The sequence below is a fragment of the Sinocyclocheilus rhinocerous genome, unplaced genomic scaffold (assembly GCF_001515625.1).
Source record: "Sinocyclocheilus rhinocerous isolate Xijiao unplaced genomic scaffold, SAMN03320098_v1.1 scaffold254, whole genome shotgun sequence".
In the NCBI taxonomy this organism is placed as follows: domain Eukaryota; kingdom Metazoa; phylum Chordata; class Actinopteri; order Cypriniformes; family Cyprinidae; genus Sinocyclocheilus; species Sinocyclocheilus rhinocerous.
The window spans coordinates 1,708,083-1,722,888 of NW_015628690.1; the positions used below are offsets into that span (position 1 = coordinate 1,708,083).

The following is a 14,806-nucleotide window of genomic DNA, read 5'->3' on the forward strand; positions in this document are numbered from 1 at the left end:
TTCCATGTTTATGTTTAATTTTTAAACAATTAAATTGTGATTTATGAAAGAGATGAAGGCATTCAAATTCAGTCCATTAGTAGCTTCAGGGTGCTTTTAATAAATATATATTTGCACATTCTGAATTTAAGCAGTGATATTAGCCATTGCTCAGTTTACAGGTTGAAGTTCTTCCAAATGCAGAATGATGCTATAGCAGTAAGAGAAGCATCATTTTTGTCTTGCATGCTCAAATGCCCACCTCTGAGCACCATTACACATCCTCAGCATCAAGCATCATCAACTGGCTACATAAAAAGCAGTCCAGCAATCTCTCTTACCGCATTTCACTCAAATATATCTCATACTTTTCAGCACAGTGTCAGAACATTATAAATGTATTAGTACAAACTTAACACTGCAGACCTATTGATAAAATACACACAATTCTGAGTAGTTTAAAGTCATGTTTATGATCGGCGTCTGTCAGCAGGACCCCCAATCTGAGCCCAGTCCATGCCCGCCCGCACACACAAACACACAACATTCACAGCAATGTCATTTCAACAGCAGGGCTCATTATATGAACGCACACATGGCTGAAGCTCGTTTCTCAAGTACGAGAGCATCGGGAGACCGCCGGCCCCAGCTCATCCTTGCTCAAGTATGACAGAGTAGACGAGAAGAAAGGATGGAAGATGGAGGTAGGGGGTGCGTGCCTGTGTGCCATCTGGCAGAGTGAGTCCATGCTTTTGTTTATTTAAGAATCTTGTGGTAAGGGTAGAGATTGAGGGTAGAAATGAAGGCCCGGATGTCTGTGATGGTAGTAGCTGAAGCCAGTAAAGTGGAAGCAGGAAGGAAGGTGAGTTTGGAAACCTCCCCATACAATGACATCTTACTGCCTTCCTCCTCTTCCTCTCCAGCGGCCGGCTGTTCTTCACTAGGAGGGTCGTTCTCTTCTACTCCATAACCAACAACCTGAAAAGAAACCATTCATCATTCAGACTGGTACCTAAAACAGTATATTCACTAAATAAAATATGAACAAACAGATGTGCATTACAAAAAGGAAACTAGTTCTTTAAAAAATTTGGAATTTTTTGTAAAATCCACAAAAGAAGGAATAAAAACCCTGAAAACTGAAGATAATACTAATAATTGTAATAGTTAAAAAAAGTTACTTAGCAGACTAATATCAGTTAAAAGGTAAGCAGATTAATTTGAATATAAGAAAATACATTAATAATGGTATATACCGGTACTAACAATTTCCTAAAACTATGAATTTATCCATTACGATTTAAAAAAATAATCACAGCTACAGAAATATCTACTGTAATATCAAAGTTTTAAGGGAAGTAATATATATAACAGAAAGTATGCATTAAAAAAAGTCATATAAATGGAGAAAGATGCCAGATTTTTGTCAGCAGGGACTGGATCTATATATATATATATATATATATATATTAAGGGGAATTAATTGAAGAAAACTGAGTCAAAAAAAGGTAGGAAGAATTTTAATAAAGCAGCTCTTAATAATTAGATTCAATGCAGAGATGAATCTCAAGAGATCGATGTGGCGGTAAACTTACATGAACACTGAGCTTCCTGTTGCCTTCACCCCGGTGTTCCATGAACCAGTTCACAAGTTCAGCCTTGGTCATGAGTTTCAGTGCATCAATCTGTTGTACAAGCAGAAAAATATGACTATGTCCAAGTATATTCCCACAATTCATCATTAACGCATTGCTGAACTGTCAGACTTTGCCCATGTGCAACAGGGCTTCTCACCTCTCGGCTGAGTCTGTCGAAGACATATTGCTGCGTGACCACCTCTGTCCAGTTCCTGTCCACCTCCTCGCCGAGATGGGTGTCTTCGCAACCCTTCAGCTTGACGAGAGCAGTCACCTGTGTCTTAAAAGCCTCATCACTCAAGCTGTTCATCTTTTCTCCAAAGCTCACCAGAAACTCCTCAATCTTTGTCTCCACCAGCTCAGTGCTAGAATGCAGAAAATGAGCCCAGAAAGGAAAAGAGAAAAAGAGTTTTTGCACATTGAACCTCACTCAGAGCCCAAATTAACAGTTTACAGAATTTTCTATGTGCGGAAGCCATTTTTGCAGCATGCAGCAAACTGAACCCAATAGAAAATACTTTTAAAATGCACTACTGTATTAACACACCAGGGTTCCCACACTTCCTGACCTACACTACCATTAAAACTGATTTTGAAAGAAGTCTCTTATGCTCACCAAAACCATTTATTTGATAAAAAAATACATTAATACATTTTCAAATGTAATTTACGTTAAGCTGAATTTTCACCCGCCATTACTCCAGTATTCAGTGTCACATGATCACCGGATAAATTTATTACTACTACTAATGTTGTAAACAGTCGTGCTGCTTAATATTTGCATAAACTGCCATACTTTTTTCAGGAACTTACTGATCCCAAAGATTTTTAAAAATCATTTAATATAATTTTTTTCTACCTAAAGAAATACTTTAGATATAATTTTAACTCCATTAAAGGGATAGTTCACCCAAAAATGAAAATTTTATGTTTATCTGCTTACCCCCAGGGTATCCAAGATGTAGGTGACTTTGTTTCTTCAGTAGAACACAAACAAAGATTTTTAACTCAAACCGTTGCAGTCTGTCAGTCTTATAATGGAAGTGAATGGGAATCACGGCTTTGAGAGTAAAAAAAAAACATACACAAACAAAATCAAATTAAACCCTGTGGCCCGTGACGATACATTGATGTGTAAAGACACGAAACGATCGGTCTGTGAAAGAAACTGAACAGTATTTATATCGTTTTTTACCTCTGATTCACCGCCATGTCCGAACTGTCCTGAGCACTGACACTCCATCTACAATCTCAATTAGGAGTGTCAATGGTCCATTTGAGAGATAGGTGGCGGTAATGCACTTATAAGTCTGCGATCCGCCGTAAAGCAAGAAGAAGAAGACGCCTCACACGCAGGCTGAAGAAGAAGATGCGAATGCGCTCAGGACAGTTCAGACATTTCGGTGAAAATCAGAGGTAAAAAACGATATAAATACTGTTCAGTTTCTTGCACAGACCGATCGTTTTGTGTCTTTACACATCAATGTATCGTCACGAGCCGCAGGGTTTAATTTGGTTTTGTTTGTGTATGTTTTATGACTCTCAAAGCCGTGATTCCCATCCACTTACATTATAGGACTGACAAACTGCGACGGTTCGAAAAAATCGTTAAAAATCTCCGTTTGTGTTCTACTGAAGAAACAAAGTCACCTACATCTTGGATGCCCTGGGGGTAAGCAGATAAACATCAAATTTTCATTTTTGGGTAAACTATCCCTTTAATTTCCAAGACCTTATAAGACTTTTTTTTTTAGTATATGACTTGTGGAAAGTCACAATTCCCTTATATTTATTACAGTGGTAACCCTGATATATATTAACACAGCATTTCATAAGATAGACTTTCATAAAGCAATAAAATGTTATGCATGCTGTAAGTACTGTACGTGGATGTATTGTTAACATTTAGTGTAGGCTGTATTTCAAGTCAGAAATAATAAAAAGAGCCAATCAGTTTAAAGTGACACTGCAATTTAGTCAAGATAGAGGTGGAGATAAAGGTTAATTATGATTTTGAAGTCAAGAGGCAGCAGCTGCAGCACATATATCAGATAATTCTGATGCAGCAGTGAACTGCAACCAAAAAGCACAGTGAGAGCTCACTTGAACTTGGTGGCCTGAGTCTCCACTGTGACTGAGAATCCAAGAACACCTGATGTGTTTCTACAGGTTGGGTAGACATGATATCTGTGAAAACAGATGGAGTACAACTAATTAAAACCAGCAACTGGAGCAAGATAATCTTAATGTTGTCTCTGTGCCACAGACTTACCCCAGTGTCTCTTTGGTTCGGAGGAAGTCAAAGCATGGCTCCTCCATGTGCATCTACAACAGGAGCCACAATGATAAAACATAAGTTGATAAAAACAGTTTATGTATTGCCGCCCATGTAGGAACACGCTTTAGTCTGCAGTCATAGCAGTAGAACTGCCCAGAAGTCTGATATTGCATTTAGCTGATATAAGGCGCAGAGAGGTACAGATTTCTGAATAATTAGCCAATGGTTTTTAAAATTGATATATTAAATGTTTTTTTTTTTGGTGTTTCTTTAGTGAAGCTTTAGTTTAATATGCAAACAAAAAATATCAACTTAAAAAAAAAAAAAGGGACAATAACAGTTATAGACATTTGTAGTTCCAAAAGCTGTTATCAGCAGCGATTCACTGGCAAAAATAAATAAATCGTTGAACCTTTAGAACAGCACATTACACTTTACAATGAGAGCCAGCTCAACCTTTTAGAGTGTTTTAAAGTAACTGCTGAGAAAGACAGGGAACTGGATAGCATCCAAAGTCAGTCTTCAGTATAAAGTAAAGTGGATGAGTTGAGCTTATGGCCATGCAGATGTGTGTGCTCAGCGCCCTAGAGAGCAATAACTGAGAACTTCTTTTGAATCTGGCAAGAGGGACTGACTTTATTGCTTAAAAAACCCTGGGGCAGCTGTTCTTATACCTTTCATACATACATAAAGTTACAGTAACGTTTACTGTAAGCTATACCCTTCATTATGTAGTCAGCAACCAAAACTCATACTCACCACTAGTAGCTCCATAAGAGTGTGCTCACGTAGGTTCTTAGGACCGGACTATCAAAAGAAATACAAAAAAAAAAAAAATATTACAACCACTGCTATTTTAGGAATGCAATATATAAAAAGTAAATATGCCTATATGTCTGATCTAAACCAATAAACAAGTTTTACCTGGTAATACACAGTGACCTCAGAGTTTGCATCTCCCTTGTTGAGAGACTTCACTTTGCAGAGATGATGCTTCTGAGGAAGCTCTACCACTCTGAAGAGAACAGGGACCTCTACTGACAGCTTCTTGAATTGCAATTTGCTGAAAGTGGGGAAAGAAAAAAATGCTACCTGATTCTGTTTTTAAAAAAATAGTGGTAGTGCTATACAAAATAAACTGGTGAAAAAAGTGCTTACTTTGTAACATACTGCAAAAATCCCATGGATTCCTACAGATTAAAAAAATAAATCACAAGATCTTTATATTTCATAATAGAACAACTGCAGTTATACACAGTAAAATGAAAGCTTTTTACTTATACAAGTGTTGCATAATTTTATATTATTCTAAGTATACATCAATACACCGTAAGCTCTATCAGCAGCAGTTGTGGGATATTTTGAACCTGAAGTGTTCCTTGAAAAACAAATACATGCAGTGTATGTATAAAACGTGTGAAAACTCACAGTGCTAGTGAAGTTTCCCTGCACTAATCCTTCAGCATATAGCTCTGACTTGAAGCTGCCCACAAACTCCATGAGCTCATCCACACTGACCCCATCCAGCACACCCTGGCACTTCTGAATGGTTGACCAGCGAGAGTGCTCTAGAATCAGAAGCCTCACGTCTCTGAGGAGACACATATGGACAGACAGAGAGCGATGAGTGGAAGATCATGCATTTTTTTCATTGAAAAGATATATATAGCCATAGTTATATAGACACTGGCATATGGGACTGCGGGGGTTGCGGAGGGACCCATCATGGTGTTCCAAGCCAATTATATTATGCTTCATTTCACCTATCCTAGTGCAGTTTTGACACTACATCGCTGAAGAAGCGGCATCAACGTGCCATACGCTACCAATTAAAAGTTTGAGTTCAGTAAGTTTTTTTTTTATATTTAATTTAATTTACACTTTCATTCAGCAAGGATGAAGGGCAAAAGTTAAAATATTCACAATTACGACATAAAACATTTAGCAGTAGCTGTTTCTTGAGCACCAAATCAGCATTTTAGAATGATTTCTGAAGGATCATGTGACACTGAAGACTGGAGTAATGACTGCTGAAAATTCATCTTTGCCATCACAGGAATACATTTTAAAGTACATTAAATTATGAAACAGTTCTTTTAAATTATACTAATATTTCACAATATTATTGTATTTTTCTGTATTTTTATAAATGCAGCCTTGGTGAGCAAAGACTTCTTTCAAAAATTAAAAAAAAAAATCTTACTGACCCCAAACTTATGGAAGTTAGTGTATATACACTTGTATTTACACATGTTTTAAGGTGGCATAAGTGTATTCACACAAAATCACAATTGCAAGAAACAAATGTGTCACACGCTTGAATGTTGCACACAATAGATTGGCATTGTAAAAACACTAAAAGTTGATTTGAATTAGTCCATCTGATTTTTATTTTCTAAATAATATTAAAAATAGCAAAAAACAATTGATAAGAGTGCTTGTGTATGATGTCGCTACTTATGGGCGGGGCTACAGGCATATATAAAGTGTAAGTGCAGTAAAGGCAAATGTAAAGGAGACACACTTTCCAAGCTTCTCAGGCTTGATGAGGATGTTAAAGTAGGTTTTCTTTAGCTGCTCTGCAAACATGCTGAATACATCAGGAGCGGCGGAGAAATCAGCGAGATAATCCACAATCAGGTTGAACAGCAACTGCAAAAAATATAAAAAATATAAATGAAAAAATAAAAAAAAGGACACCAATTTCTTCATATATAATCTGATTTGTGCCTGTTAATTACCGGTAGTTTGTGGTTGAAGCCTTTAACCTTGATGACAAGACCATGCTCTCCTGCAACCAATTTATATTCTAGCTGGGCCACATCAGCTTCGTAGGCCGGCTCCGCCAAGTTATGCACCAGGATATTCACAAACAGGTCAAAAAGCACCAGGCTAAGTGAAAGTGAGACGAGAGAACAAAAAGAGAAAGTCAGGTGGAAAGGTAAATGGATGAACAAGAATAAAAACTAGAGATAGTGATTTCTAAGACCTGAGCAGACACACTAATGGCTAGATGGGGTTTCCATGGCTACAGCATTTACAAGATCTGCTCGAATGACTGTACGTTTTCACATGATCTTCAGCTTACTTTTTTGGAGACTTCTGAACCACAGGTGATATGAGGTGGAACCGCACGTACGCTGTAGGAAGAGAGAGAAAACATAAGTATGAGCTGGGAAATTGAGCACAGAGGTTCGGTAATTCCCACTCAATCTATTTTGCTATTGGACATCGGAGACATGATATATTGAGTGTAGAGACAAATACAACAACACCTTTGGGGATCTTGAACTTGTTGTCCTTCTTATACCACAAACACCCTCTGTCATTGTTCATTATTCTGACAGGGTACTCTGTGTCTGGACAGTCAGAGGTTTTGAGGGCGAAATCGGTGGCTGAAGGTGAAAAGAGACACAGGAACAATTGCAAACGGTCTGGAAACAGGCTACAGATACAGTACATAGCAACAACATTAAAAGACGTCAACTGAAGACACCCACCGATGAACTTATTTTCAGCAGGCAGGTGAAGGCTCGGGTTTAAATCGAAATCTCCTGCCCAAAGCTCTCTCCAGTGCTGCTGTATGTCTGTAAGAAAAAAAAAACATGGTTCAAACAAGTGCTTGTGTCTCCAGAGCTGCACAATATAGAGGAACAATGCTTAATGCTGTTTCTTGAATAACTTGAGATAAACCTATGATCAATTAAGAATAAATTTCAAGTAGATTTGAAACCAGGAAATAATCTCATTCAATAAACATGTCAGCCTGAGAAAAGCATTTCAAAATTCTCAACTTCTCAAGTAAGAAATAACAAATCTTTTAATTAATAGGCAGAAACAGTTTGTTGTGCTTGGACTTAAGATTTATTTCTCTTTTGAGTAACCACCCCCAATCTACTAGTATACTAATATCAGCTATCATTTCCTACAGTTATCATGTTCAAAACCCAAATACTCCAACACAACCAAGGCACTTCTTAATTTTGGCATCAGATATCCTTCTACCGCTGCAGTGGCTACACCGACTCATAAGCTAGAGCAAGTTCTCCACTTCAAACTGGCACCACTGCTGCTTGTGTATGAGTTTAATAAATATATATATAATTCTGTGATTGAAACCCTAGTGAAAAGCTTTTTTAACAATTCAACACTCGCTTCTCACTTTCACTTCCAGAGTAATTTAATACAGACACAGATTGCAAGACACCAATTTTTAACTTCTGATCCTGAATATTGTACTTTTGAACTGAAAATAGGGAGTTAAAATACATTTTAAAAAAAGTACAAACCCTCTACACTGTACTGGGTCCCAAACCACTTTTCCCTGAGTGAGCACTGGCCTTCATGCTCGGGGGACAAAAGGAGCAAGTTGGCCTTCTCTGGTGTGAGGAGGTTTAGTGCAGCAGAGATCACCTAAGAGGAAAAAAAAAAAAAATTTCACAATTACTGTGTTTTCACACAAATGTGTTCCCATATTTTTCAAAACCTTTAATAAATCAAAATCAGTGCTGCATGTAATGGGCAACTACCTCCGGTTTGAAATCAAACATTAGCTGGTCTCCTGTCAAGAAGTCCTCTTTTGGGAACAGCTGCATGTTTTCACAGATGTCCTCCACGTATTCAATAGGATCAGTCTGTAAAAGCATCACTGTGAGTGCAGTGTCTACAAACAAATGCTCATATCCATCTTTTAAATTATTTCTAAAAGCCAGAAATACAAAAACACTCCATTGTTGGTGAGAAACAGCTAAGCGCTCATAGGCTGACAAATAATCTTACCTGCTCCTGATAGTGGAATTCATTGGCCTCAATCTTTTGAATTTCTTCATATATTCTGCCAAAGAGAAGCAAACTTTTTGGTGATATCTTTCAAGCTATATTATTCAATGTAGTGTGTGTAAAGGTTCTGCAATGATCCTCCTCAAAATAAACACTTCACATGAAGGGCCTACCTCTGTTGGGGCCCAAGGGTCTGAAGCATTTTCAAGTACTGGAAGACCAGATGAGCAACCTGAATGAAGAAAACCATCCAAATTACCATAGATGCATTCATTCTCAGTGGGGCTAAACTTTATAGCAATCGTGTCTGTTATAATTTAGGATGAAAAAGGGGTGTGTTTGTGCCTCGGAGGCTTTGTAATCCTATTTTACACACATTTAGCAAAGTTGTTAGTTTCTCAGCTTCCCCCCATATTTCTATAATAACATTAAGTGTGAAAACAATATTATATCTTAAGGACGCTCGTAACTGTAGTGCATAATTTTGACATGCACTAGTAGTGTAGGATCACAGAAATGTGAAACAATGCAATGTCTAGACTGGTGACCAATGCAGACCTCATAGAAGTTCTGGAAGCCCTCATCAGTCAGAGTGATGGAGATACTAAATATTGAATAGGTGGTGTTCTGATCAAAACCAGTTTCACTGTTTCCTCCAAACAAAGCCAGAGCCCAGCACCTACACAGAGAGAAAGAGATTCAATTTCACAGTTTCTGGGGTTAGTGCAAAATTTATGCTGCATGTACAGATTAGTTACAATGAAAGTAGAACCACCTTGACATTTATTAAAAACCAAATCATGAGAGAAAGGACTTACTTCCTCCTAAGCATGGACAGGATACTTCCAGTTCCCTCATGGCCAATCAGCCAAGCAATGTAATGCAGAGGCTTTACCCTGAGGACCAACAGAAAGAGCATTGGTTAAGCATCATATTATAAAAAGAAATAATATTGGCATTCCAATAAAGACCAACAAAATCAATATGTAAAGTCCCAGTGAAATGGTCAAAGATGTGGATATATTGTATACTGTAGATGTGTTTTTAACAGCACTTTTGAAAGATGTTTTTTGAATCCATGTCAGTAAAAATGACTGAACCTTATTGTGGATCACTTATTTGTTTTATAAAAAGGAGCCACACAAGAGCGCAATCATGACTGGTTTACCTGTAGTGCTTCTCTTGAGGTGGTAGAGCCCATGTGATGGTGAGGGCATGTACTTTTCTAACAGGCACCACTGCAACAAACAACAAACAAAATATTAATAGTGAGTTCTAGAGTTTTGTTAAACCTCATTTGAGCAGTAAGTTCTACGGCATACCTCGGTAAAGTTTGTTGAAGGCAGGTGTTTCAAAGGGGCTCAACTGTTCTGAAAAATCAGGTTTCGGCTGTCCACTGAATCGCATTGAGAAACTCTTTAAATACATTTTTATATTATCACATTTTACAGATATTCAAATAGGGCTTTGGTTGAGCTTACTTGTTGGGTACCTGACTGAAGATTTCTCTAACCCATTCCTCAAGGGTGTCAAGACTCTCTGTGAAGGTTGGAGCAGAAGAGATTTTAGGATCATTTTCTATTAGAAATTCCATATACAAGCTAAGTCCTGCATACTGTACCTACCTTTAGACTGCACAGCTAAGGTCATATAGTGGGCAGAGTAGTATCTCTTCCAAAACTCACGGAGCCGCTTGTAAACATTGATATTCTTTTCCTTAGGCTCAGTCTTCAGGGTTTGAGCATTTCCTTAAATACAATCACAAGACCATCAAAAAAAGCAACTTTAGAATAAACCCAGGAGCTACTCTAAAGCAGCTTTTAACATGTTTGACTTACCCCAGCAGAACTTGCTCATGGGATGGTCGGGCTTTGCTAGGCTGCCAAAGAGCATTTCCTTACGGTGAGAGTCTGAAGGCTTAGCAAGCTGATATTCTGTAGCAAACAAAAAAAAACATCAGGCTGTTAAACTGCACAGTTGAGCTATCAACAATATTTTAATCTATAATATAAATGCTTTACTCACCACTGTCCACAGCCTCAACCTCTCGGTCAATGGCGTCTTCAATCATAAGAGGACAGATGAAAAACTGAGCCCATCTGAGATAACAAAGACAATCACATTATTTTAAAGGTCATGTATAACCAAAGGTTAAAACATATAAATCGCATTTGCTTTTATTTCAATGCTTTTGGTTAGAAAAATACTCAACAGGATTGCGTTAAGCATTCAGACTCAAAAAAAAAAAAAAAAAAGACAAAGAGGCCATCAGGATAAGAGGTGATGTGATGTGATAAGATCACATCTTTTAGAGCTGCTTTACCTGTCAAGGGCTTCTTTGAAGCATTTTCTCTGGACGTCAAATTGGAAAATTGTTCTCTCACAATCAGTGGAAGCATTATCACTGCCGCCATGCTTTTTAAGGAATGCATCAAAGCCATTTTCAGAAGGGTACTTTTCACTGCCCATGAACACCACTGGGAAGTAGAGAGATACGTTTGAGTTAAACATTATCACTGAGAATAAAGCATTACTGAACACAATAATGGCAAAACAACTGCATGTGTGACTTACTGTGTTCCAGGAAGTGTGCAAGGCCAGGTAGGTCACTAGGGTCACTGAAACTCCCTACGCCAATACAAAGGGCCGCTGCAGACTAATTTCAGAAAAGAAAAAAAAAAATTAAACTGCATTGAAATACAAATACTGAAACACGCTTTAGCTGATATTTTTATGTAATGGTCAATTGAATGTCATATTATTGTTCATAACATAAAATATATTCATATAATATAAATATATTCATCCATTCATAAAATAGCTTTGAATTTCTTTGTCTAAGAAAAACACTACAAACTAAGATGAGTCGTTTTAAATGCTACAAGTGAATCTAGGCATCAAAACATATTAATGTACAGTAATAGGAAATGGATATTCATTGAGATTTGCTAAATATTACATGTAACAGTGCCATTAAATTAAAATGTAAATGTAGAAAAACAAATCCATAATGAAATATCCAATAATGATAAAGATAACTTAACACACACACACAAATCTGTAATATCAGCTGATATAGCATTTATTCTTCAAGTTACGATGAAACACAAGTAGTGACAGATCCGAATGATTATTAAAAAAGAACAAAAAAGTACAGTGGGGACTATCCATCAGTTGTTGTCTGGATGGATGAAGAGCTGAATGAGAGTTTCAGTCAATTGTAAGAAAGGGGCTGCGTTTAAGCGGACTAAATGATTGGAGAAGTCATTTCACAGGGATATCGAATTATGACCGTTTGAAAAAGAGGTGAGGTAAAAGAAATGCTTTAATATATAGGTTCAACTAAAAAAAAAAGCAACCAGTATCAGAGTCTGAATCCCTAGACAACAAAACACAAACCTGTTTTTCAGATCCCTTTTTCTTCTTCCTGTCGTTGTCCTCGTCAAGCTCTTCAAAGTCGCTATCTTGACTGTCCCCTTCTTCTAAAGATTCCTCGTCCGTTCCTTCCCCTGAGTCTCCCTCCTCTTCCTCGCCCACTGCCTCCTCTTCTTCCTCCTCCTCTTCTGAATCTTCATCATCCTCATCTTCTGAATCTTCATCATCCTCATCTTCAGCTTTCCCATCTAAACCACTCAGATCAGAGATCAGGAGAGCCCTCAGTCCGTTACTCAGCTCAATGTATCTGGATAAAAAGAGAGAGAGAAAAAAAATCTGTTAGCTGGTTTAGTCATCAGCACTTGCATGCAGTGTTGTGTTACACACTCAAGAGATGCAACCAGAGCTTGTGTTTTACTTGTGTGATCTCATATTTCTGTTAAATCCCTGGCCTTAAGGGCCAACATACTGTATCATTCATAATGTAAAATGATATTTTAAAAGCATTCACTTGTTACTTTAAGAATAAGAAAGACGCTGACCAATAGTACCTAGTTATCACAGTTTAAAATCTGTACATGTGGACTTGTATACCTGTATTGTTTGGGGTCACTGGGAGATTTAATAATTTGAGGGTCTCCCTGGTTGTCATCTCCACCACTGTCCCCTGGAGGTGCGTTGGGGTCTCTGAGTGCTTCTCCCCGGTCTGGACCAGCAGACTGAGCAGCACTGCTGGCTGCAGCACTTTTGAACTTGTTTGTCTGGGGCATCTTGAGCAATGATGCTACTTTAGCACTGGAGTTGAGGTGAACGGGGCGGCTTATGACCCTGCTACAAAACAGGAGAAACGCACGCGCAGCCTTGAACAGAGCAATACTGACTTTATCAGTCTAAAAGAAACGATACTTATATTATAGGGTGACCATAGGTGCCATTTTTCCCGGACGCATCCTGGCCAGGATTTCTATATTGCCTAAAATATCTAGGGTTTGGCTTTGTTTGCGTGTGCAGACCGATCGGTGTATGACATCGGCTCCTTGTGTTTTCGAAACGCTGTCGAGGTACTTCGAATCAAAGCAATATAGAAATCCTGGCCAGGACGCGTCCGGGAAAAATGGCACGTATGGGCACCCAATTATATTAGAAACCTTAAAAATAAACACATTATGTAATCTATCTTGAATAACAGAATGAGTCTGCTCTGGCCTTTGGTGAGGAAATATTTTAACTTCAGAGACATATTTTTACAATATATATTTGTATCATCACCACTGTGCTACAATGAAGCTAATCTGCTACATAGTGACACAATTTAATATAAACCAAAAACGCCTGAATCGCTTGCTATGGATAGCAAACGAAATGAGCTAATTTGTCTAAAACATGATATGCCCAAGTGCGATCAGTCCCTCACATTATTTGACAAAGTTAGCCAAGTTTCATCGCATTCTCATACCTGCTATCCTGATGATGGATCAGCCGAACGTAACAGCATGCTCAGCCTTCTTCTTCTTCTTCTTATGATGTTTAAGGGCGGTTGGCAAACCAGCTTTTGGTGCATATTCCGCCACCTACTGGTTATTATACAACTAACACCCATGCTCAGCCTGTCACTGGTAGGTTGCGTCTATGCAACAAGAAGAGTTGTGATTCGTCAAAGGTCATAGGCGTAGTAAAACGCAACTCTCTGATTGGCCAAAATCCTTGCTAAGGGGAATAGATACATGATGCTGTTTTATCTATCTCAGCGATTCATAAATTTATGTTGTGGACCGTTTACTAAATTAGCGGCAGAATTGTGTAATGACATCATGTCTATATTACCTGTCTGTCTTTTAGTAAATGCCTGAGACTATATATTTTTATTTAAGAGTTGCGTTTAAGCGTGTATAGATTGACAGTGATTTTGGACTCGATCCAAGATAAATCATCCTGAAGAAAATTATGTACAGGATTGGTAAAACATTTACAAAGTATATAACTGAAGATGCTTTCATGGCAACTTAAATATACACCTTCCCTTATTAATATACATACATTTGAACCTTATTTTGACTAAAAAAAGTTTATGGACATGTTACACACCAACCACCCAAACACATTTATGACTTATCTGAGCTGTAATGATAATGTGTTTAAGATTGTCTTAGGATACTACCATATAACATGCCAACATATTTGTCAAAGCCATTATTAACTCTGTAAAGTTTTACATGTAATATAATAGCCAGAAAAATTTGTTTTTTTGTTTGTTTGTAAATTTATTTAACCTTTAGAGAGAGAAAAAGTTGGCATACATCAAACATTTATTTATTTTTTTTTAGATTTTGTTTTGTATCATATTTGGTACACCAGGTTTTTATGGCTCATACACTATGATATAGTGAGAATATGGAGCTCACACAAAAATATGCAATTTTGCTCGATGTTATTTATATGGCCAAAAAGTAAGAAGAAATTCTGATGAAAAACTTAATTTTGATGAAAATCAAAATGAGATTTTTATAACAGTAAACAGGCTGCTTCCATAAAGAATCTTGAGCAGCTAATCTCAGGAAATGTGATTAAATACCTCAGATACATACATATTTCTGGCTATTTAGAACGAGGCTATTTATTTTATATGGCTTTATTATATCTTAGATTGCTGAACAGCCTATATTGAACATTCAGTAAACTGATATGCACAGGCACAGCTTAAGTGTTTTTTTGAATCTTTATTTATTTCCATTTAATTACCTACAGATACCCTGTGAAA

At 37.5% G+C, this 14,806-nt stretch overlaps 1 protein-coding gene across 2 annotated transcripts; it reads right to left on the reverse strand.

Annotated features, from left to right (window-relative positions):
* Positions 1–13,573, reverse strand: LOC107738192 (nardilysin-like). 2 transcript variants are annotated; one of them, XM_016549920.1, is made up of 31 exons: positions 13,505–13,573; positions 12,643–12,879; positions 12,073–12,355; positions 11,248–11,329; positions 10,997–11,150; positions 10,699–10,772; positions 10,512–10,607; positions 10,299–10,421; positions 10,155–10,212; positions 9,996–10,069; positions 9,842–9,911; positions 9,492–9,569; positions 9,232–9,352; positions 8,847–8,905; positions 8,674–8,728; positions 8,424–8,528; positions 8,184–8,307; positions 7,395–7,481; positions 7,170–7,289; positions 6,983–7,034; positions 6,636–6,786; positions 6,419–6,546; positions 5,323–5,485; positions 5,053–5,084; positions 4,819–4,957; positions 4,654–4,701; positions 3,889–3,941; positions 3,720–3,803; positions 1,774–1,981; positions 1,575–1,664; positions 1–957 (listed from the first exon to the last, which is right to left on the reverse strand). In XM_016549920.1, the coding sequence occupies exons 2-31, from the start codon at positions 12,816–12,818 to the stop codon at positions 736–738; spliced, it is 3,309 nt and encodes a 1,102-aa protein (XP_016405406.1). In that variant the 5' UTR covers positions 12,819–12,879; positions 13,505–13,573; the 3' UTR covers positions 1–735. The 2 variants fall into 2 exon arrangements, with proteins under 2 accessions (XP_016405406.1, XP_016405407.1); XM_016549921.1 differs by having other exon boundaries at positions 12,643–12,876; positions 13,505–13,560.
* Between the last annotated feature and the right edge of the window lie 1,233 nt (positions 13,574–14,806).